General features: G+C 36.7%; 3 protein-coding genes across 4 annotated transcripts; all 3 read left to right on the plus strand.

Moving 5' to 3' along the window:
• The first annotated feature begins 268 nt into the window (after positions 1–268).
• On the plus strand, positions 269–2,796 carry LOC121657107 (extracellular matrix protein 1-like). Its single transcript, XM_042012491.1, has 3 exons — positions 269–465; positions 547–803; positions 1,666–2,796. The coding sequence occupies exons 1-3, from the start codon at positions 393–395 to the stop codon at positions 1,867–1,869; spliced, it is 534 nt and encodes a 177-aa protein (XP_041868425.1). The 5' UTR covers positions 269–392; the 3' UTR covers positions 1,870–2,796.
• A 1,935-nt stretch (positions 2,797–4,731) lies between these two features.
• Positions 4,732–15,098, plus strand: LOC121628268 (phosphatidylinositol 4-phosphate 5-kinase type-1 alpha-like). Of its 2 annotated transcripts, none has more exons than XM_041967274.1 (16): positions 4,732–4,855; positions 5,916–6,055; positions 8,093–8,124; positions 8,334–8,420; positions 9,241–9,371; positions 9,479–9,596; positions 9,862–10,014; positions 11,346–11,645; positions 11,796–12,004; positions 12,116–12,199; positions 12,736–12,784; positions 12,864–12,948; positions 14,130–14,291; positions 14,440–14,644; positions 14,841–14,917; positions 15,006–15,098. In XM_041967274.1, exons 2-15 carry the CDS (start codon positions 6,007–6,009, stop codon positions 14,890–14,892), a joined length of 1,716 nt encoding a protein of 571 aa, XP_041823208.1. In that variant the 5' UTR covers positions 4,732–4,855; positions 5,916–6,006; the 3' UTR covers positions 14,893–14,917; positions 15,006–15,098. The 2 variants fall into 2 exon arrangements, with proteins under 2 accessions (XP_041823208.1, XP_041823207.1); XM_041967273.1 differs by having other exon boundaries at positions 4,764–4,862.
• Positions 15,099–19,339: 4,241 nt separating this feature from the next.
• LOC121628270 (26S proteasome non-ATPase regulatory subunit 4) lies at positions 19,340–24,956 on the plus strand. The gene is made up of 10 exons (XM_041967276.1): positions 19,340–19,411; positions 20,033–20,173; positions 20,311–20,425; positions 21,823–21,909; positions 22,038–22,106; positions 22,236–22,451; positions 22,870–22,978; positions 23,079–23,210; positions 23,315–23,367; positions 24,387–24,956. The coding sequence occupies exons 1-10, from the start codon at positions 19,386–19,388 to the stop codon at positions 24,555–24,557; spliced, it is 1,119 nt and encodes a 372-aa protein (XP_041823210.1). The 5' UTR covers positions 19,340–19,385; the 3' UTR covers positions 24,558–24,956.
• Positions 24,957–24,997: the final 41 nt, after the last annotated feature.

Below are 24,997 nucleotides of genomic sequence, written 5' to 3' on the forward strand. Positions count from 1 at the left end.
GTACCTGTTAATGTAGTTATGTAAATGCTTGTCTGCTAGAACAATTCAAATTTGTCCTATCTAATTCAGCATTTTGGCTTTGGAGAAATTACATTCTTTGTGCATGTAGACTTCTGCTGATTGAGCAACACATCAGCAAAAAATAACTGCAGCTGAGACTGATTTTGTTTTTATTTTGATAGCTTTCAGCATTATGTTAACTCCCCACAGATATCACCACATCCCCTCACCACCTCCACCTCCACTCCCACTTCCATCTTATTCTTCCAACGTTCACTCCCACAATTCTCCTCCCCTCTCGCTCCTACAAATTTGTCGAGATTCCTGCAATTGTACCAGTTAGAAGGAAACCTGTCTGTAGAATCAAGCTTCCACCCAAACACCATAGCGCTATGACTTCAATTGGAAATCTCAGGGGATGTTGGATAATTGCAGTGGTGACGCTTCTTGGTGCAGATTTTGGAGGTAATTTATTATTTACTCCTCAGTCGTTTCTTCAGTTTGCAATGCTGATAACTTCTGTGTTGCTTTGTGTTTGATTTCCAGTGACCATAAAACGCCCTCGGAGCGACCCAAATGTTCCATTCCCACCTGCCTGTCCCACCTCTGATAACCTCGCTAACCTTTGCAACTATAGTAATGAACGTCCCAGATACCAGGACAGCTTCTTCCCAGCCTCTGGTGCCAGTCATTTCCGCCGCCGTGGACATGCCATCAACCGCATGGAGTCATGGTACAGTTCGTGCTGTGGTGGGCTCGTAGAAAAGCAACCCAGTGAAGTCCTCTGCTGCGCCAAACAAGCTGTGAGTCTCTGATATCCTACAAGAGAAGTAGAGTTACCTCTTATTATCTAAGAATGATGAAATTAACATTCAGGGTCAGGATGTCTATTGTTTTGTTTAGATATGTCAGTTTTTTATAAGCTATAACAGGAGATAAATACCTTATTCATATATAGACTTTATTAGCCTGAAGTAAAGGACTGCTTGAATATAACATAATGACCCTTTAGTTTAAAGCTCAAATACACATCAAACTGGTAATTTTGTATCACGTGCCCAAACATACACAAAACATATTTCTTAAGACTCATAAAATGAGATTCATTATCAGTGAAGAATCATTGATGTTGATTAAAATAAGCGTTTAAATCTAATTTAGACAAATGTGACTATTTTCTTGCATATGTATACTGACAGTGATGGTAACATTACAGTCATGATGATGATGTATTTTTGGTTGACTTCTGTTTGTATAATACTGCATGTGCACTACTAGTCGTACTTTGGACACACATACCCATTGGATTTAATGGGAAAGTGTGTGTCCAAACAGTATCGCATTGTATGTAGTCCATTGTCTGCCTTACTTCTATTTAATATTGTTCTGTTTTTGATTAATTTATTTTACCGTTTTTAATTTTTCTTTTATTCTTCTATTTTTCATCTCATTCTTTGTCAACACTTTGAGTTGTCTTGTACATAAATTGTGCTATACAAATAAACCTACCTTGCCTTGCAGATGAAAAGCCATATGAATTAGCACTCTCAAAGACAAGTAAGGGGTGGCAAAAAAAAAAGAACCTGCTGCTTCTCTTATCTAAATCAGTAAGAGGCAAAAATGTGTAAATAAGATCTGAAAGATATTATTTTTTTCTTTTCACAGTGGAAACAAGCACTGTCTCAGTTCTGTGTGGAAGAATATTCCACCATGACAATGGCGTACGAGTGCTGTCAGTACAAAGGAGATGCTCGGTGGATCTGCTTCGACAGCGAGTTGCCAAACCCTGACTACAGCCCAATTCCTGGCTACACTGCGCCTGAAATGCCTCCAGAGCTGGGATTCACCTTTGACCCAACTGCTTGCTAAAGGCAACATTTAAAAAAAACTCAGTGAAAAACAAAATAATAGAGTACCATGCCTTTGTCCTAGGGTGTCAGAAGAGGACAGGAAGTACTAGTTTGGGTAATCCTCTCTAAGGGCAAAATCACTGAGTTTTTTGTCAGCTTTGTATTTTAATCAGACTTTTCACTTTAACAGGGAGCATATTTCTTTGTTGTAGTTTAGATATTCACTTTTAGAACTCTAACAAAATGTGTTCTGAGTGATCTTCAAAATATGTTATATGTGGGACTTAGGGAGACATGAAGACAACCTAAGCAAGTCTGTACTTGCACTATGTCTCTGAGGGAGGGACAGATTAGACTTGGAGTGATGAGAGACTGGTTTGGTTGGGTGTGAAATTTAAATGTTAGAAATTACTGATAAAGGTTTGACTGTTCTATCTGCTCTGAATATAAATGACTTGCAAAAATCACAAATAAATTTTTTCACAACATCTTAACTGAGTTTTGCTGAGTGCTACTGTGAGAGGATTGTGACAGCCATGACCACAAACCACATGAATGAATGAAGCCAACATACATCCTGTTTCAGCGATTTGCTTTCAAAATAAATGAAGAATAAGCTGTGCTCTTTTTAAGAAGTGCTGCAAGTAGCTTAATCTCCCTACACTATTTGATTTAAACATATTTGAGCAACTTCAATTGTGTTAAGCAACACAGTACTGAAACATGTTATTGTAAGAGTTTATAACATGGATGTATGTAGAATATATTGCTTTCTTAAAGCTTAGACAAAGAAAATATAGATCTTAGTTTCATCAGACAAATGTTAAAACTAAAATAGTATTTACATTTTGATGCTGTATATAAACTCAATTCTGAAGGGACCTATTTTTAGATTATATGTCTAATTTTTATCCTTATTAATAGAAGAACACATTTATAATTGCTAATGCAAAGCCATTGTTTGTGCTATTGCTACTTTTTTTTTAATAAAAGAGCATCAAAATATCTATTTTTTACATCTCACATTGTCCAGTATTATACTATACATTAAATTCTAAGTTTAAAACTCCTGTTTTGTTTCTCTCTTTTTATTTCTTTTATATATAACAGTGGTACAGCCCTATTCTGTTGTCCAAAATGTGAGCTTAACAGAAAGTGGATTGTTGGCAAACCACGTTTGTGGAGAGTCAAGGCTGCAATATAGGTGCTGAGAAGGTCATGCATGAGGCCATCTCCTCTGCTCAGAGATTTTTTTTTTTTTTTTTTTCAAATTAAAAGTGACTTAATTGAAATCTATTTTAAACCATCTATGTTCTCTGTGCTAAATGTGTACATTTCCACATGTGACCTTAATGACTCTTTCTTTTTACACTTATAAATCAAACCCCTTTGTTAAAAACCAAAGAAATTTTTCAGATAAGAACCAAGAAAAAGAAGTCATGTAGTGTTCTGTGCAAGAAGTGTCTGGATGGTGCACTATAGTTTTGCTGCTGTCACTCACTGAACAAAAAAAATAAACACATATTGACACAAAAACACAACAAAGGATGCCACGGCTGTAGAGCATCTGAAATCCTATACCAAAAAAGAAGACACTACTTGCACATTTATCCTCTGCCCGTTTTAATCTGCTTATCCAGGACCAAGCCATGAGGACAACAAGCTGGTTGAGTGATATAATCTCTGAGGATCTGGCCTCTCTCAAATAAAACACCGCCAAAACACCTCTCCAGGAAGACCTCTGGAAACCATCCTGACCATGTGCCTAAAACTGTTCTTCTGGCTCATTTTGATACATTGAAGAAGCAACTCAGCTCAGCAACACCCTTCAGAAAAAAGTTTATTTCCCCTGCTTGTAATTTTTTTATCTCTTTCTTTTGGTCACTACCAACAGACCATGGTTATGTGAACGTTTTAATATAGGGCTGTATATGTTTCACCAGACATATGTCTACTTAGATGTGCCTGGTTCATTTGCTAGAATCATGTTCTTCAACTTCTCAGAGCGTATTTAGCTCTTTTTCTTTTCTGCTCTCAAAAAAGTATCTAAAAAGTTGGAACTGAGGAACTAAAAGGCTGCTAAAGTAACTTGTATTAATAAAATCAACTAGAAGAGCATTTGACAACTAATTAGATTGATTGGCAACAAATCAGTAACATGACTGGATTTAAAATTAGCATTTCAGAAAAGTAGATCCTCTCAGATTTAAAAAAAGATTGACAGAGGTTCATTACTGTGACAAACTGCATCTAAAAATTGTGAAAATATTTCAGAAAAATACTCCTCAATGTAAAATTGTATAATCATTGCATCATTATACAGGGTATAATAGCACCAAAAGATTCTGAGAATCTGGAGGAATCTCTGTATGCATGGGACAAGGCATTCAGTCAAAACTGAATGATCATGTTCCTTGAGATGTGTTGCTGCCATCAAACTAAAAATGAGCAAAAGAATTTCATGAAATAGCTAAATGTTCTACTGTGAATAAAATACTGTGGATTAAAAGAAAGTTTATCAGATCATTGTATCATGTTTTTATTTACATTTAATACAGAGGCACAACTTTTTGAGAACTGGTGTTTCTTTTACTTTTTAGTTGTCTTTTCTTTTATTTATTTTAATTTCTTGTATGTTTATTGTAAAGGTGCAAACATGCCTACATTTGTGAGCTGCAATTTGTTTTTCCTCCATAGAGGATGAAGAAAGTATCCCTATGTCTATTTGCATATAATCAGTTTTATTATATAATATAATTTCATGAAAGTTTAAATCGGTTGCTTGCTTAACGTTGATAAATAAAATGCTAACTTTTATCGCAAATGTGTATTTTATTGGGAAAAAGCCAGTCACCGGAAGCCCGGTTTGGGTTTCGGCTAAAAGCCGATCACCGCTGCTTCCGCATTACTTCCTTGTTTACTTGTTTTGGGAGAAACATTGCTTTTAGAAAAAGTTTTTTTTTTCTTGTCCGGAGACTCCAAAAATCCCTCCGTTAGATTTTCGAGTAAGTTGTAATTTTGTTTGTTTCGCTTTTAATTAGTTTTATGCGTGATTAGTTTGATTAATATAAAGCGGAGGTAGCTGCTAGCTTTCTCTCCGCTTTGACCAAATATCGCCACACAGACAGATCGCTAGTTGTCATTTCAAACCCTTACAGCGTGTTGTTATATGTTTGTTTTTGGTCTTATTCTTAAAATGCACACATTTGCTGTCTAATGACATGTGCTAGCTTAGTTTTTCAGAAGTCTTGATTTGTCTGTCGGATTCTCCATCAGCAGTCCGCGTGGTCGTTGTTTGCGAGCTTAGCACAAAATAAGAAAATATATGTGGTCGATTATTTCTCCGCTTTACAATTTTATAATTACACTTAATTTACAACGAGGTATAACTTGTAAGCATCATGCTTCTGTGGAATGTGTAATCCCCACCACAAAAAAAAAAAAAAAAAAAAAAAGCCAGGATCATACCACAGTAGCTACTTCCAGTATTTGGGGTGTGGAGAGGTTGGGAGAATCTGCCCTGAATCTAGACTTCAGCCCAACTGATCACTTGTGGGATGCGCATGCCACACATACATGCCAGCATGACAACTTCAACAACTCAGGTTGAGGAATGGGATGCCATCCCACAGCAAAATGTGACAATGCTGGTGTCCAGCATGGTCCAAGCTTTGTCGATGTGTATGAATCTTCCAGACATTACTGAGGTCCTTGTTAAATGAATAATGTAAAAATTACCAATATGTGGTGCTTTTCTTTTATTTATTACTGTGGGATAATGCAGTTATCCAATCCATGAAGATACAAAAAAAAAAAAAAAAAGATTTAAAAAAGAGACTGAATACCAACAGGAAAACATTCCAGGGAGTTTTGGCACATTTTGGGAGCAGGCACTTCTACACATTAATGTGCATTAGTCATTCTGCAGGGGCTTAATCCTTAAGTTACACCTTCCAATAGTGTATAATACAACACCAAATGATATTATTAAAGGGGAGAGATGATTAACTAATAATAATTAAGTCCTATGAAATGTTCTTGATGAGCTCATGTACGTTTTCACAGATTGCCGTCTTCTCACCTTGTTTTCACTGAGAAATTCAAAACTTCATCAGGGCCCCAGTTCAATTGAAATCAAGTTATATTTCTGTTTTGAATGGCCACATTCGCAGAGGAGCCTCCAGGACTTCAAGACCAAACTGCCAGTAAGTACCATGTCATTAAACAACGTGTGTTTGATGTAACCTCTAGATGTATGTGTCTCCATTGATCGTTTTTTTTTTTTTTTTTTTAACGTGACAGTGTGGTAGCGCTGTGTCTGAAAACTTGGAGTGGATATCTTTGGCATTTGTCATTTTCAGCTTTGAAACCTTTGGTTGAAGTCAAGATGGTATCTTAGTATTTTGGATACTGTACTTTGCAGTTCAGTTAAATTGAGTTGTGTGAACGTTTTCACTGAGTTCATTTCTAAAATTCCTCCTGAGGTTGGCTTTGTGTCTGACATTTAGGTTTCACTGTTGTCTGCAACATCCCCCTATAAACAAAGATCCCATGGGCTCACAGGATCACAGATGTGCTCTATTTGTCATATATATATCTATTTGTAATAATGTAATGATAGACAACAAAAGCATAAAAGCCATGTTAAAATAATTAGATGTTCAATATCTCTTTGGCATGACACTCTGAGAATTATTGACTTTATATGAATTTTTTAAAACATGCACAACAGATGCTCTCTGACTTGTATATTGTAGTAAGCCATAATTTACAAAAACATGTGGATGGAGGAAATTATAGGAAATTTAAGATATTGGCATTTTTTGCTAAATAAAATTAAAATAGCTTTAGTTTTTTACATAGAAGTTACCTACCTACTTTAGTTTGTATTTCTCTGGAACCACTCTGGTTTAAACAGTACAGTATTATCAAAAGGGGGAAAAAACACCCTCTGCTATTTTGCCAATCAGGCTGCAGGCTGTTGCAATGCCATGCTGCTGAAGTTATGCAGTGTCTCCTTCATTTTGTTTTTTAAGAAGAAGGAAAAAAAAACTGCTCTACAGATATGAAGAATTAAAAAATAAACCAGACTTACTCCTGCATCACTTGCCAGTGATTAAAGTAGTTTTCCATCTCTGTGGGTTAATGCAACAATATCAGAAAACAGACAAAACAACACAAATAACTGAATACCAATGGTCAACCTGATTTAAAAGCCATGAGATAAAAATGGATTTTTAGATTTTTTTAAAGATATGCACTGTTTTTGAGGCCATGAGGGCAAGGAGGGGAAGGCAATTCCCACAGTGTGGGGCCAACAACAGAAAAAGCTCTGTCACTCTGGAAAGAGTAGGTATAGTTAAAAGGTCAGACAGATATTAAGCTAACACATTTAAGCACAAAAAACAAATACAGTCTTAAAATCCACTCTATAATGGACTGGAAACAAATGTAGAGAAGCTAAAACTGGTGTGATATGATCCTGTTAAAGATGCTGAGCAGGAGAAAAAAGCAAGAGACTTATTCAAAGACTGTTACAACAGTTAGGACTCAACAAGATGAAAACATGTATAATTTGTAAATCTGTGTTAGGCTAATAACAGGCAAATTATATATAATAATTGTTTTACTTTATTAGTCCCAGTTGGGTAATTTAGCCCTGCATTTGACCCATATCTAGATGTACTAATGGGCTGCCATGTGTCATAACCCAGGGAGATGTTGTGGCAGGTTAAGGGCTTCATATCAGCTGGGCTCTAATTAAAATGGGATGGGCCCTACAGACCTGCCACTTTTGCTGTCTACTTTAAATGACAGATTGAAAAATAATGATTTAGTTGTATGGAGCCTTTTTAATATACCCTTTAGAGAATTCACAATGCAATAATTATACTTTCTATTATGCTTTTTTACTTTCTACATCGTTTCCTTGTTCCTCATTGGCCTTGTATGAATTCCCTTTAATAGCATACTTATCTAATTCCTTCCACTGCACACAAAGATCTGCAGAGTCAGTTCTGGAGGGCACTGTCTTCTCTCAGAGGTAATGAACGAGGTGTGTCTGCATGCCTGTGTCAAAGCTCAGCCGCACTCTCTGCTTCCAGTAGTGGGGAATGATGAAAGCTGTTTGATGCAGTGTCGCTTGATTGTCGTTAAAAACTGCATTTGCTCAGTCCGCTCATTTCCTTTCGTCTTTGTGTAATTCTTGTGTAATTTGTATGTTTCCTTCCCTCTCCCTATAGATTCAACTGGGGCCCGAAAAAATGTTACTGAGGTGAGAAATAACAGATTTGTTGGGTAATATTTTGTAGCTTTGCAACAGTTAGGCGACAAAGATTGCTAAAATCTTAAACAGCGTAGGGACTGACCAGTGTTTTGCTGACATGTTCTCTTCGGCTTCCTGTTTGAAACATGGGAATGTTCAATGTTGCTTCACAGTCCTTTTCCTTTTAGTAACTTTCTGTTTTGTGTTTGGTCTGACAGGGTCCGAGCATTGGCATGTCGCAGGCCATGAAAAAAACTATCGGCCATCGTGGAATTGATCCCACGGGGGAGACGACGTACAAAAAGGTGCTGTCGCAGCTGGATGCTCATTTTCACCCACCCACACTGCAACACACTGATACTTATTATTTATCTACCTGTAGATTTCTCAATGAGTAATTAGAATTTGTAGTACAGTCTAAGAAAACGTTCATCTTGACTTTTCAGTTTTTGGAGTATTTTGACTAATGAGTAGTGAGAATTTTGGCTTTCATATCTCGCAGAATTCTTACTATAAGTTGCATAATGCAAGCTGTCTTTTCCTATCGGAAAAGCGTGGTAGATCCACACCCACAGCAAGTGTTAAGTCTTTAAATTAAAGCTAAAATTGATTTAAAATTTAAAAGGAAATTACACAATGGGCATTTACAACCTCTTGTGTGCATGTGTCGTTCCCTGTTTATCTAGAGCATGTGTGATGTGATTAAATTATTTATACACAGTCATAAAAATGAACAGAAGGTTCCTTGATTTATGGCTAAAACCTCGGAGAATCTCAGTTTTATATATATATATATATTTTTTTTTTTTTTTTTTTTTTTATTCATTCTTTTACTCTTTTATTTATACATTTAGCTTAGCAAGGGAATATTTTTTTATTTTCTTCAACCTATAGTGGCCTCGTTATACAGTTGTAATTCAGGGCTGGTGTTAGTCTTAACCATTTGCCACCTTAAGCACGTTTCAATTACCGTGTTTATTTGAAGCCTTCCTTTTCATGTTTATGTAAAGAGTAATTTAATGAATTTCTAGAATCTGTGTTCCAGTGGCATTCAGCAATATCTACCAGCATCTGTAGCATTTTGCCTTTCTTTGCACTGCATTGCAAGCTTTCTCTTTCTTCCAGACTACATCCTCAGCTCTGAAAGGGGCTATCCAGTTAGGCATCACACACACAGTGGGCAGCTTGAGCCAAAAACCTGAGAGAGATGTGCTTCTGCAAGACTTCGAAGTTGTAGAAAGTTTTTTCTTTCCCAAGTGAGCAGAAATGTCTAGTAAAGATGAATAAATGCTTTCTGGTATTTTGCCCATACTACTATGTATACAGCACTCCTTTTATTTGCTTTTTCTGTCTTTTCTGGTAGTGAGGGCAGTAACCTGACACCAGCCCACCACTATGGAGATTTCAGGTTCAAAACATACGCTCCGGTTGCCTTTCGCTACTTCAGAGAGATGTTTGGCATTCGGCCTGACGACTATATGGTACATTTTGTCTATCCTGCATCTACTTACCTTTTTTTTTTTTTTTCCACTATTGGCCTCTATAGAGACGGAACGCACTGAAGAAGCACTTAGTGATTGAGTAACTTGAAAGACTAACCTGGGGAAGTGTGAATAATAGATTATTGACACAAGATAGGTGGAGCTTTTGACAACAGCTAACTACTCAAAGTTTTTAACCCTTTAAGCCAGAAGTTGTTGCTGGTTTCTGATTCTGTCTAACCACTGTGCTCCTGTCTATTTGCAGTGTTCTCTATGCAGCGAACCACTGATTGAACTGTCAAACTCGGGGGCCAGTGGATCTTTATTCTATGTTTCCAGTGATGATGAATTCATTATCAAGACCGTGCAGCACAAAGAGGCAGAGTTTCTGCAGAAACTTCTGCCAGGATACTTTATGGTAAGACCTAAATTAATGTACAGAAAAGTGCACATAACTTTCCCACACAGCTAATCCAACACATGACCATAATCCTCTTAGAGGTGTATGTTCACATAATGTTTTTTTTTCTTCTTTTTCCTGAAAGAAGAGTGCTGGCAGGATACTGGGAAGTGATACATCCCAGCACCCTCCCAGCTGCTATCAGAAAAGGCATTCCCAGTGGAGTGATTATTAACTACACAGCTAACACTTGTACAATAATAGAAGCAACAACACTCATTAGCAGCATTCTGTGTCCATGTGATTTGCTCATATAAATAAACTTTTCTGTAACCATAATAATTTTTGTCTGACATGTTTAGACAAACACATTCAGAACTGCTTCTTTTCCATTGTAACTGTAGCTACATTGACAGTTTATGTCCATGTTATTGACTGTGCAGATTCTCAGCCACCCAGGTAATGGTAAACCTGAGTCCAGTTGCTTTCTATTGAAGCACTTCTGAAATCCATATGATTGAGAACTGAAAATAACAACAGTGACTATCAGTGCTCTGAAAAATTCAGAGATTTTCTATTAAGAAAGTTTGGGGTCTTTGGGGAAATAAAAAGGCTGGTTGATAAATAGTTTATTAATAATGTGAAGAAAGAGGCTGCAGCACTGCATTTTACAAGCTAATAGAAAAAGCTCAGTGTTGGAGGTTAGGATGTCAGCTCTGCAATGCAGGCTAGCCTTTATAGACATAGTGCAGCTCCCGCTTGAGAATTCCTTCCTGACTTCTTTCCAGCAGACCTCTGTCTTCAGCAGGAAAGACAATAGACCTTATGTCGTCTGAAAGTACAGCACGAGGGATAGAAATTGATCCGCCAATGATAAGCCTCTAAACTGGTATGTGAGGTAGTAACAGAGGCTAATTTATTAAGGAACTATGCACTAACCAGTGATACCGTTGTCAGTCCACAACAACAGCTTGTTGTGTGTTGGTACACACGGATGTGGAGCTGAGTCACCTCTGTTTGACATGCATGAATTACCAAAGAGGAACAGTGGCAAATTAACACAGACTTTTTTTCTGATGAGGCAAAAAGGCTGAAAAAAAGTCATCATATGGCCCCTTTTTTTTAGAAAATATATCCACCATTTTAAAGCAAAAAAAAAAAAAAAAACATTCTGTGACATGAGATTTTAATTCATTATTAAAAATGAAGCTGCATTTTTTTCATTCTTTAATCCAAATGCTTTTGAATTTAAGGCTGTTTGTATGACAAAAAGAGCAAAGTATTGACTTTAGTTCTTAGTTAGGAAGTGTTTTACCTGCTTCCTTACATCCTTTTCTGTTCTCCCACAGAACCTGAACCAGAACAAGCGGACCTTATTACCAAAGTTTTATGGGCTGTACTGCGTCCAGTCAGGCGGCAAAAACATCCGCATTGCTGTCATGAACAATTTGTTACCAAGCGCAGTACGAATGCACCTAAAGTTTGATTTAAAAGGTTCGACTTACAAGCGACAGGCTTCGTCCAAAGAGAGAGACAAGGCCGTGCCGACGTTCAAGGACCTGGATTTCATGCAGGAAATGCATGGTGGGCTGTTGCTTGATGGAGACAAGTACAATGCTGTTTGTAAGACCATCCAGAGAGACTGTTTGGTGAGAACTACAGAAAAATACCTTTCACAAGTGGAAGCTCCAAGGATTATATTTACTTTTTTTGCTAAAATTACCACCAATATATATTTCAAAAGTTAAAAATTAAACTGATTCTTCTTTAATTACTCGTGTTATTTGATTTCCCTTCAGCTCTTGCAAAGTTTTAAGATTATGGACTACAGCCTTCTAGTAGGAATCCACAATCTAGATCAGGCGTGTCGAGAGCAGGCCAGTGAAGAAGCAGTGGCAGGAGCTGCAGACCAAAGGAGGCCACAAGGTCAAAAGTCCCTGTACAGCACAGCTATTGAGGCCATTCAGGCAGAGTCGGGAGCCATGGGATCACTAGAATCAGATGACAAGTAAGTGTATCATTGTGTGTGTGAGAGAGAGAGAGATCATGTCTTTGGCAGCTTCCTGGTAGCAGTGAGAATGAAAGATGGTGCACTAAATGTTTTTTTTTTTCTTTACAGGACAGGAGGAATCCCTGCACGAAATGCTAAAGGTGACAGGCTGCTGGTGTACATGGGCATCATTGACATTCTGCAATCCTATAGGTAACTGCACACATTGCCCCACCTCCTTTCCTAAATCACCGACACCGAAACAAAGCCCACACCTGAAAAGACACACATCAACAGAACTTCAGTGACTCATCTAACAGAAACAAATCCTTTCTGTTTAAGTATCAGTAATCTCACACACACTAGATTGGAAACTTAAAATGATGTGTTTTTTCACTAATGTAGAGCCTTTCTGTAGTCTGTTTTAAACAGCTTTCTCAATTTAAATAATAACTTCACTGTGAATGGACAGTAGAGTGTGGTCCCCCACTGCCTGAGGATCCAGGATCCATCATTATATTCTTTTTTTTTTTTCTTTTACATGAATAAGATAATTATCACACCACTGAACGAAATGATTGACTTCACTGAAATACATTTGAGGATCTGTGTCTTGCATAGTTTGAATAAAGCATGATCTTAGTGAGCCTTTACTTCATAAAAGACACAATGATCAGTTCTGCTGTGAGTTTTGTGTGATTTAATAATGTGACTGATGATCAAGCCACGTTTTTTGTGTTGTTCTTCAGACTTGCAAAGAAGATTGAACATTCCTGGAAAGCCCTGATTCATGATGGGGTAAGTTTCCCTTATTTATTTGTTTACTAGAACTTTTTGCAAATACAGATGTTTAACAAAACTTTTTGTTTTCCCTCAGGACACTGTATCAGTACACAGACCGAGTTTCTATGCAGAGAGATTTCAGAGGTTCATGAGCTTAACAGTCTTCAAAAAGATGTTGTGTAAGTGTTGATCTAAGAATAAACACATTAAGCCTCATTCACCAACCGTTCTTACAAAAATTTGTTCTTAAATCCTACTTAGGAACATTTTACAAGAATTGTGGAATTCAGCAAAATCTTCGTATCTTGGATTTGTTCTTAGCTAAGAAAAAGTACAGCAAACACTCAGGAGTACTCTTAGGAACATCTGGAAGCTGACGCGTTCTGACAAACTTCATTAAAATACAATAATAAAACTACAGTAATGTTTTTGTCAGACTTTTAAATAACATTTGGTGAAGTATATAGCATTTTGCTATTTAATATGATATTGCAGATCCAAACATTATATTTCAATCATTCAAGAAAAAGTCGTAGTAAAGACGGGTCTAACGGCGCAAAAGAATACACACACACACGGCAGATCCGTTCCCTCAACCACAAGAATATCACTCCATAAATGTCCAAGTCACCTATGACTCACAGAGCCACCTGCTGAATGTGGTCTTTAATAATTAAAATTTACTACAACTGTGTCTTTTTCTTAAAATTATTATTTTTTTTAAGAAATCAAGGTTATTTCTTGGTTAATAACACCCATCAGACTCACCTGAAGGATTCATCAGATGCACCACTCACTCCGTAGGTGAACCGCATCTTAAAACGATGCCACAGTGGGTAGAAACTGGCTTTACAAACTGTAGAAGGTACAGTGTACCACTTTCTCTTTTAGCCACAGCACCACAAGGATGTGCACCTTGGCTCGTTCATGGGACCAGGCTGCAGGCTGCTGTCCAAGTTCAGGATATGAATCCCGTTTTTGTAGCTCACCATGTCCTTATTTATGATCAAGTAAACACTTGAAAAATGAGGGAAAATCAGGCTTTATAGCACATCTTTATTATTATTATTTTTGTTTTCATTTATCACCTTTCCATTCTATTTATTTTTTCTCATCTGTTTCCCTTCGGCCTGTAAGTCACAATCTTTTATAGGTATTTTTTTTTGGGGGGGGGGGGGTCTACAAACATGTTCATCAACCTGTTGGAGGGTTTTTGTAAAAAAAAAAAAAAAAAAAACTTCTCAAGTACAACTGAAGAACAAATTTAAAAAGATACTGTAGAAGATATTGGTGAATGAGGCCCGATGTTCCAGTTTCACAGTTTGGAGTCTTAATTTATAGTTTTCTGTGTTGTATACAGTGAAGACCTCCCCATGTAAAAAACGCCATGCCAATGGACCAATGAAAAAATCAGCTGGTGCTGGACCATCTCTGTCGACCCAAAGCAGCATTAACTATCAGCAGACTTCACTTCAACATCAGGTCAGCTCTGACACCAGAGAAGACACAGAGGGAGAAAGCGGTAAGGATGCCAAGTGTAGCAAACAAGATATGTTTCCTGATAATTACAAACATGTTCCAGCATGTGAAGTGCTTCCTTTGCAACACAGCATTTAAGATGGTTTTTTTTTTTTATTATTTATTTTTTTTTATCCTCACCTCCCTTTTAGTCATGCAGTCAGGTCGACCCGACCTCCTCCCACAGATGATCTCGCCCAGCAATGCCGTTGTTAATGCTGCTGAAATCTCTGTTTCCTCCTCCCTGGCAAACTCTGAATTTGCTCCCACAAGCGAGCCTCTGTCTCACTCTCATGATAGCTCAATGTCAGTGGAAGTGGGTGGAAGCCAAGGCCAGGAGAACAGCACGCCCGTGAGGTAAGACATGAAAAACTTAAAACAGGATCTTCTTAACCTGAAAGGTTTGTGAGGGGAATACACAAGTAAGTAAAATGTTAGAAGATGTGATGAAAATTTGAACAGATTTTATGCTTTTAATGGAAAAGAATAAAAAAAAAAATTCCATATTATATGAAGATTTAGTTTATTCTCACTATGCTTTCTGTGTTTTCAGAGCTCAGTTAAGTCTTGAAGAAAGTATTGGTGCCGATGATCTCACTCAATGACATTTCTAATGCAAGGAAATTATCTGTAAGTTGATTACAGGTTCTTTGACAACTTTTACTTACATTTTACATACATTTCATAATTTCTAATCGGGTCCTTTTTTAATTTTCAGGCGTAGAACATTGAACTGGACTCAGACAAACCCAAAAAAAAAAGCAGCTTGGAAGATGTTCTGAGTGTGGCTGAAATGTTAAAGCCCTCTTGACGTGATCTGAGGTACCAGAACTAATAAAGCCTTATAGTATATCATTAAGACCATGTGGGATTTTAAATGTTTGTTCTTGTTTTCTGCACTTTGATTTCCTAATCTCAACATAGTATGTCAGTGTGTGGCCATGTTCTGACACTAGTAATTGTGGGAATGTAAATGAGGTGGGTAGAAAACACTATCATTCATATTAAAGGAGTGCCTGTATTTTCAACCAAATATTGTTCTCGGCCCTTGATGTGCTCAGTTAACCAGCTTTCAGTGTAGAGTGAGGCATCAGGTCTCTGGAAAAAAAAACAAACCTCATTCAGACCCAATTATTTAACTTTTTATTTTACTTAACTAATATTGTGTTCTTTTGTGTTTACCATATTACTGTAGCATATTCTCATGAAAACTTTTTTTTTTGAGTCAGAAGTGACCATGTTTGGGCCAAATGGTGAGGCTGGAGGCTGATACTTGAAATCTGATTAGACAAAATTGTGTTTTTGATTCCTAATATAGATTTAAATATGACATTATTTTCAAAATGACCATCAGCACACTGTTCAGAGGGACTGAATGTAACTAATGATGAAATAATGATTTTTATTTTTTAGAAAAATGTATTGGCTTCATATTCCATAGTAAGCTGATGCTTTATTTAAATGAGATGTTTTGCAGCTGCCACCTAGTGGCCGTCAATGGTATTGTAATTTAAAGAACTTCCACGTTGGCTTCACTTGTGACTCCAGATGACTGTTTATCTTTTACACACAGTAAATGAAACTATCACTCAGATGCTTGAGTTTCTACTCCATGTTTTGATTTAGATGATTTATCATAAAACTATGTTGTTTGGCTTGGGAACACACTTTTAATAAAAAGTCTGTAAAAAGAAATGACTGTGCATGGTAAGATGCTACTACTTTTTTTTTTTTTTTTTTTTTTTTTTTTTTTTTTTTAAGCTTACTCTCTAATTGCCCATGATGCTGGGGAAAAAAAAGTTGTGACCCTCAGCTTGTAGTATAATTTAGCCAAGTGCTCTAATGGACCTGTACTGCTGTAGAGACTGTGAATCCTAACAATATTATGAAAGAGGAGGTTTTCTATATATTTTCCGCGCTTATGATCAAATGTGACCAATAGCTGTCGGCTAAACCCAAAAACAACAGCGACTGGTGGCCTGTCTTATAAAGCAAGACTTGTGAGTCAGTCAGCAACATTTGGACTGAACCTTGCCTTTTCTGTTTCACAAGGTTTAAGTTCAAACTGAGTTTTTTTTTTTTTTTTTTTTTGGCAACTAATACTACCAGCAAACAGCAGTTTGTACATATCCTTACCTGTGGCAAATGCCAAAACCCATGTAATAACATTATTGCAAGCTGGAACAATCATTTGAATTTTATGATAATTACCTCTGCTAAGGATCTTAATGTGTTTTGTTCAGTTTGTTTTTGTCTGTCTGTTAGCAGGATTAATCATAAATTCTTGATGGTATTGCATGAAAGTTAACCATCTTTTACCAGAGGTGCATAGCCTGACATAGAACGCATTTTAGAGGTTGTGTGTGTGTGTGTGTGTATATATATATATATTATATTTTTTTTTCACAGCCTGCCCTTGTCTCTGATTTTCAGAATATTATAGCTCTAAATGTTTGTTGAGCGTTTGTAGTTGACTGGGTTTTCTTGCCTGATCTAGTGTAATTTCTAATCACAATTTGATGTCACAGGATAGCTGAACCATTATGTTTTGATGGAGAGCATTAGATGCATATATGCTTATAACTATGTTATCTTTTTCCTCTAGATGGGAGTAGCAGTAAATCCTGCCCTCATAAAGGTTATAAAATTAATCTTATATTTGGAATGTCCCAGAGAGGCATTTATTCAACATTAGGATGATACTTGGAGGCAGTTAATGCTTTGATATTAAACTATACTGACATTTCTCTTATTTTTTCCACACCATGTGTAGTAGTAAGGCTGATTTCAGCTGAGTGTATGTAACAATGTTACAATGTAAATATGTTAACACATAATATTATGCTTAACAGCTGAAACCAAGCCTCACTAATATCCTGTTCCGGCTGCAATTGTAGCAGTTTCAGACATGCTAATCTGCATCAGTATCAGTGCATCAGTGCTCTCTGTTCCTCCTGATGGCCACGTTGTTTTGCATTTAAACGCAAAAAGAAAGAGGTGAAGTGGAAAATGTTTTGCCACAGTGTCGGAAGACCTGTATGAGCTTAACTGTCCTTCCTCTGATTTCTGGTTCTTAAAAACAGGGCAACAATCTGTTGGAACAAAACTAAATTAAATTAGCTTTATATCTGTTTTCTCAAGGTTGATATTTTCCACTGTTGGCATTCGTTTGCTGCTGTGTAAACTGTGTGAAAAACACTGTAAGAACAGGTTAAATATTCTCGGTCTGATTGATGTTACTTTTCCTTTTTAGCATTTGATTTGTAAGCATTTGTATGTTACTCATGTTAATCAGTTATACTAACTATAACTTTAATGTAAATGCAGTACTGTACCTGTCACGATAATAAGCACCTTCTCTCCATTGCTAAATTATGGTAATATATTGACTCTAGCATGGGATTGCTCTCTAATAATAAAGAAGGGTAATAAGTTGTATAATCTTTGTGAAACAAGGTTCTCCAGTGTTGTGAGGTTGATAACTTAAAGTGAGATTCATGAGACAGGGCCCAGCTGTTTAAAAAAAAAAATTAAAAATCAATTTTTATTAAGAAAGAAATAATGGTGACAGTGTGTGTGACATTGCAGTGCATTTATTTGCTTTTTGTAAACCATAACTATTTATGATTCAGTTCAAGTCAGTGTGTGCAAAGTTTCAACTCAATGTTATCCTTGGGTCAGATTAACTTTATCATTCAGTTGTTTGAAAATGCAGAAATTAATTTGATGTCATTTTCTGCATGATGACTTAAACATATGTCACTTTAAATGATGTGGGAACTAGGCATGAAGATTTTTTTGTTTACTCTCTATATGCTTGTCTTAATTAAACTGAGCAGTACATAACATTTATTGATGAATTCCCAACTAAGATGCATTACTTTAGACCTTTTACATCACCTGTTAATGTAAGCAATACTGCCAATTAACTAAACATATTAATGTAGTCATATTTATTGCTTAATTTGTCTTAATGAGGCACTGAAAATAGGCCTTTCTCTGCACAGCTTGTATATTTTGATAGCTTTAACAACTGTAAAATCATCTTGTATTTTCACAATTTGTCTTTATATGCCTTTGGAATTATGCATAATGGATATATACATTTGTCTGTGAAAATCACAGCATTGCCTTCTCACAGGATATGGATTTACAAGTTTGCTGTCTCTGTTTGGGAATTTCATGTTTTTTACACTTGTACCCAAAGTTATTAAAAAAAAAAAAAAAAAACATGCTGCTGTTGTGTAATTATATTGCTCACAGAAATTTTCAGCAACCAGGGACACGTTTGTCAAACAATAGTTTTGGTTATTTTTATTAACCCCTTGAAATTTACCTTGTGATTTATTTGATTCTTTGTAAACTATCATTCAAGTACAAACAAGTAATACATTAAAGAAAACCAAAGTAAAGACAAGGCAAATGTATTCATAGCTCAGTTCAACAACAAGGTAAATGAAAGTGCTTCACAGAGAAAATAAAAATGCCTTTATGTGTTCAACAGGGTTGAAGTCAGGTGATAGCCACGGCATAATTTTTATATTCATCAAATTACATCTTCACCCATCCACTCACATTTTCTATTGTTGCAGCTCTTTCCTCTAAACAGACAATACAGCTTAAATTATTGTTGCAATATGCCCCCTGCAGCATAGAAGTATCAATGGTTATTTTTTTCTAGTTGTATGTTAATAAACAAGGCTGGTTGATAAAAAGGTTTTTTTCATTTTTGCATTAATAACAATGATTGCTGATTCCTGCTAAATGAGACCTATGTGGTGAGCTGTTTTAATCCTAATCATCCTCTAGATTTTTACAAAGGAAAATCACAAAATAATACATTTTTTTCACGGTATAGCTTTCATCATATTAAGAAAATATTAAATCAACTTTAGGAGAAACATTAGAATCTTTAGGCAAGACTACAGGAAATAAAAGTGTGTGGGGGGAGTCGGCAACGTTACCTTGAGGTTTATTTGTTTCTTTGTAAACTATCCTTCAGTAAAATGACTGACCAATCATATTTCGTCTTGCTCAGTCGTTGTCCAATAGTGTGATATATTGTAAGATTACGACAGAGCAACAAGAAGTTATCAAAATGGGGCTGGAAAGTACTATGGTCTGGTAAGAACTCTAAGGAAATGTGTTTTTAAGTAGTTGTTCGACTATTGACAGTTCATGGGAAGACGTGGTTGTTAGTTATCCAGTGAGGTAGTGTATCGACCGGAAAAATGAGTAAATGTCCCTGTCAGCTTGGCTTTTATTAATCGGTTAAACGGTTAGCCAGCTAACGCAGTGTTGACCGGCTGAGTCATTCTAGCTACAGTTAGCTTATAAGTGTGGTCTTATTACCATATTTGATTAAATGTAACATATATAATATCATTCCTAATTGTTATAGCTTACGACGAAGTGTTTCATATCTAGTATATTAACTGACAGCACTAATGTCATTGTTTAGACTAGCTTCTCATACTGTGTCTCCTCTTGCTAACAGTAGCAAACCGTGCTAGTGACTTATTACAATGTAACAGCATTAAACCTGTTTTAACGCTTGTTATCATCTCCTTGAAAAAGGAGATAGATTTCCAGGGAGCTAGCTTACTAAAGTGGAACCTCGGTGTCTTTCTTATGAAATATTTTTACTTGGCATGGTTACATTGTGATTGAATTATATCCACGTTAACTAGCTGGTTAATGTAAGGATGTTTTAGAGCTGTGTTTAAACTGATATCCTCCCCACAGTGTGGACAACAGTGAATATATGAGAAATGGAGACTTTCTACCAACGAGACTACAGGCTCAGCAAGATGCTGTCAACATCGTTTGTCACTCCAAAACACGCAGCAACCCAGAGAACAACGTGGGCCTCATCACTATGGCAAAGTAACTATTTATGTCTTAACTAAACAAACACAGTTGGACATTTTGATAATCAGAAAACTTTAAAGCTGTTCTTTTTTTTTTTCCTCACATGCTTACTGATGATGGCTAACAGTGTGTATTGTGCTCATTTTATGTAGCAACTGTGAAGTTCTCACAACATTGACACCAGATACTGGTCGCATCCTATCCAAACTCCACGCTGTCCAACCCAAAGGAAAGATCTCATTCTGCACAGGCATCAGAGTGGCTCATGTGCGTAATCTGCTGTTTCAAACTTGGAAGAATAGTCTGGCTAATAATAGTTTAAAATTAATACTGTATAAAGTGGTTATAAGTATGTGTTCTGGTTTGGATTTGAATTGAACCTGAACTTATTTGGTTTCTTTATAAATTACCCTGAGATGTCATCCGTTGTTAATTGACAATATGTGGAAAAACTGAAATTGAATTTTGCAATTCCAGAGGAAAAGGCATTTAGCATTTAACCAACCAAATTTGAATGATTAAAAATTAGTCTTCAGATTCTTGAAGTGCTTGGGTCATGTTCACTGAAATGCCATTTGACAACTATGCCTGGTGAAACAATTTGGTTTAAACTGAACCAAACCAAAGTTGCTTTTGTTTTTTTGTTTTTTTTTTTTTTCTCCACAATTATTCCTTGGAGTCTTGGATGAAAGTTTTAAACTACCAGGCATTAAATGGTAATTGAACATGCAAGTGTTTATTGTGGTCTTCGACTGTCCATTGATACAGTTTATCAGAACATCAGAAAAAACGAACTGAACCTTCCGTTCTAAAGGCCTGTTTACACCAACGGGTTTGGTTTAGTATGGTACGGGATGGTACCCTTTTTTTTTTTTTTTTTTCTTCCACAGGCAAAAACAGGGAAGGCTAACAAAATATCTGACTTGAGCTGTCCCACTTTTTTAGGACCCTTCAGTTGGGGTCCTAATCTTTCTAATCCAAACCAAAAGGGTGGAGCTTGACACACTGCAATCCACTGATTGGTTAAAATAGTCATCACTTCTTGTGCAACTTGGCATTTAGTACAAAGTGGCAACAATGCCACGTGCAAATATATTGTATATTTTTTGTTGTTTAAAGCCAAATTCCAAGAAGAAAGAATACAAACTGCTGAATGTCCACCATTCATTCAATTCTGTGTTGCATTCTTCTTCGTTTTAATGCAAGGAAGGCATCGTGCCACTATGACATCATGCTATTGTATAGCTGATGCATCTTATCATTATCCAGCTGATAACACCGCTTACTGAGTAACGTTATGTTTGGCTGTGGAAACACAATGGAAATCAGGCTTTACCGAACCAAACCATCCCGTACCGACCTGGACCTGCTGGTATATATATATATATGGGAGAGGGAAGAAAGAGGGGCATGTTTTTAGGTTGTTCTGATATTTTTTTTATATATATATAAACCTTTGGGATTAATTTGTTTTAAGAAGCACATCTCAGATATGCTCTTGCCTGCTAATGGCTGGGATAGGCTCCAGCCCCTGCGACCATTAATTGGATTAAGCAGAATAGAAATTTATTGAATGAATGATAAATCTCAGATAAGTAACATGGAGGTTTTGCGATCAGCAGTAGCACTTTTTGAGCAGTCTTGTTTTTGTCTTTCTTGTGTAGCTGGCCCTAAAGCACAGACAAGGAAAAAACCACAAGATGAGGATCATTGTCTTCATTGGGAGTCCTGTGGAGGATAATGAAAAAGATGTGGGTTTAAAGTTTTCTTTCACATTTCAGTCTAATCCTATTATAGAAAAATGATATTTTTCCACTATTTTTGATGTTTAATTTATCAGTATTTACACACTAATCTTAATGTTTATGTTAACCTGCAGCTTGTAAAGTTGGCCAAACGGTTGAAGAAAGAGAAAGTGAACGTGGATATCATCAACTTTGGAGAAGAGGTGAGGAATTCTTGGTTTAGCTTCAATAATCAAACTGTATTTAAGGTTTTCTATTAGTCTGCATTTTTTCATTTCATGCTATCTCATGCTTCGGTTTACCACTATTTGCTTTACTCTTTTTTTCTTCAGGAGATGAACACAGAAAAGCTGACTGCGTTTATTAACACTCTAAATGGGAAGGAGGGAACAGGCTCCCACCTGGTTATAGTCCCCCCTGGGCCCAGTCTGGCAGATGCACTGCTTTCCTCTCCCATATTGGCCGGTGAAGGAGGCTCTATGATGGGTCTTGGTGCCAGCGACTTTGAGTTTGGTGTGGACCCCAGTGCTGATCCAGAGCTGGCCCTGGTAAGCAATAAATAGATGTTTTATTAGTAATGGGTAACTTTAATATTTTTGCTTAAAAAGCGTTTTTTTCCTTGGACTTAAATGTTATTGCTGCAAATAGAGGGTTTGGTCATCCATTAAACAGACCCAAAAATGCAAAACAATAGCTATTTTTGAGTTTTAAAGGATTCAAATAGAACTGGAGAGTTATACCTCTCATATTATTCCTTTTATATTTTTATGCATTGACCTTGTTGGGTCGTGTACATTAGGCTCACCCTGACTATACCGCCATGCTCTCATCTTTTGGATTTAGTCAAATTTCAAGCACACAGTGAGGCTTTGCCAGAGTTCTAAACTAAAAAGAAATTTTAGATACTGACATGGGGATGTCTTTTGTCTTTTTTTCTCATTTTGCTGTTACTGTGCATTGCTTTAGGCCCTGCGCGTTTCTATGGAGGAGCAGCGACAAAGGCAGGAAGAGGAGGCCCGCAGAGCTGCTGCTGCTTCTGCAGCTGAGGCAGGCATGCCCACACCCAGTGCAGATGGTAACTGAGGATTGGCAAATAATAAGAACTCACAACACTAAAGTTTGTTTGGATTTAATTGTTTTTTATTATTATTTATTTATTTTTTTACTTTTTATAGAATCAGAGGACGCCTTGTTAAAGATGTCAATATCTCAGCCTGAAGGCGGTGCAGCAGTGCTTCCTGATTTCAGCAGCATGACAGAGGAAGAGCAGATAGCCTATGCCATGCAGATGTCTCTGGCTGGAGGAGGTGAGTTTTATTTGTCATAAATACCGTATATACAGTGACTGTTTGTGGTCAAACATCTTTTTTTTTTTTTGCTGTTTGATAAATACCTTTTCTTATTTGTACAGAGTATGGTGAAATGGACACAGGGGCCCCCATGGACACTGCAGAATCAGCCAAGGTGAATCATCAAATAGCCCAAATTTAGTTTATAAAAAGATAGGAGGTGAAGTCAAGGTAATACTGTGCATTCCTCATCGAGATGTTAAATAAGGTGAGTCATTTCTGTATCGACGGCATGAACTGACTCATACTTAAAGTGCTCACAACTCACAGTGGATCATTATGAAGAATGAGAAATTAGAATTTTTTTTTTTTTTATTGAAAGTTGGGTACAAGCTAATTTAAATAAAATATTAGACAAGACCCTGTGCCCCAAGGTACCTTTAGTGAATATGTTTACATGCCTATTTAGGTCTTTTAATTGGACCACTGTCCTTGTCTCTGTATACCAGCACAGGAGCAGAATCGATTTATTGAACAAAATATTTCCCAATCTTATGATACATGGTAAAATTCCCTTTTTAAGCTTTTAAGTTTTGGTTTTATTTTCATTTGACCTATTTCATCACAGACTAAAACAGCTGGCAAAAAGATTTAGCTGGAGGCAAACTGCTACATGTCAGCCTGTTTTTAAATGAGATGTGCATGCTTCCTTATGGTTATACTGAAGTCATCGAGATACTTCTGTTACTTACTGGAGAATGTGCAGATCAACTAGTTGAGTTTAAGTCAAATTAAATAAATGCATACAGGAGTAATTTGACACAGCTTTGTAATTTGAGTGTTAGTCTTTCAAATATTCAATTTAATACCATGTTAGACTAACATTTTGACATGTACAGTAAGTCTGGTTTTAACCTGAGGCTTTACATGTTTTGAATTAACTTTTTTGCCCACAGCAACACTTTCTGAAGCCTCTAGGTATTTAGATGTGTTCACTGTACCCAACAAATAACCACATTAGTTTAGGATAGCTGATACCAAATATTACTGTGACTAACAGTCAGTGCAATAGGTAAATTTAGGCAGTAGAGTTCCATAATGTCCTTATGCTTTGAAAAATTATCATGACAAATTGGTGCTACTGTATATGATAATTGATCCTAACTGACTGCATCTTGTATTGTTATTAAACAGGAGGAAGATGACTATGATGTGATGCAAGACCCAGAGTTTCTTCAGAGTGTGTTGGAGAACCTGCCTGGTGTGGATCCAAACAACGAGGCCATCCGCAATGCCATGGGCTCCCTTGCTTCCCAGACAGGAAACAAGCCAGATGGCAAAAAGGATGAAGAGAAGAAGAAATGAGAGGAAAGGAGAAAAATGAACAATTGCAGGCTCATGCAGGATTTCTTTAATATATATAAAGATTGCTGATGCACCATCCTGCACGACAGCTCTCTTGGCATTTAATACGTCTGTCTTTAAGAAACTGAAAGGCACCGACTGAGGGGAAAAATATTGGAAAACGAATTGGTGTTTATTTTGACTGGTAAAAGAAGCCCAGAAATATTAACTGATAAAGTTAAAAATGAGGGCCTGTTCTTGGATTACCTTGTACACAGTTCACCCTGCATTTAATCTCCCATGATATAATTAATATTCGGCCAAATGGAAGAACTGGTGATGACAGGCTCTTAGACTAACAGTTAGCCAAGCTCCTGTCATGTTTGTGTTTTTTGCAATAAAATCCACGAGTAAATCGGTTTCCTTTTGATGTGTTTGTGCCCTCTGGTTCATGATTGGTA

This window comes from Melanotaenia boesemani, chromosome 17, assembly GCF_017639745.1.
Source record: "Melanotaenia boesemani isolate fMelBoe1 chromosome 17, fMelBoe1.pri, whole genome shotgun sequence".
In the NCBI taxonomy this organism is placed as follows: Eukaryota; Metazoa; Chordata; class Actinopteri; order Atheriniformes; family Melanotaeniidae; genus Melanotaenia; species Melanotaenia boesemani.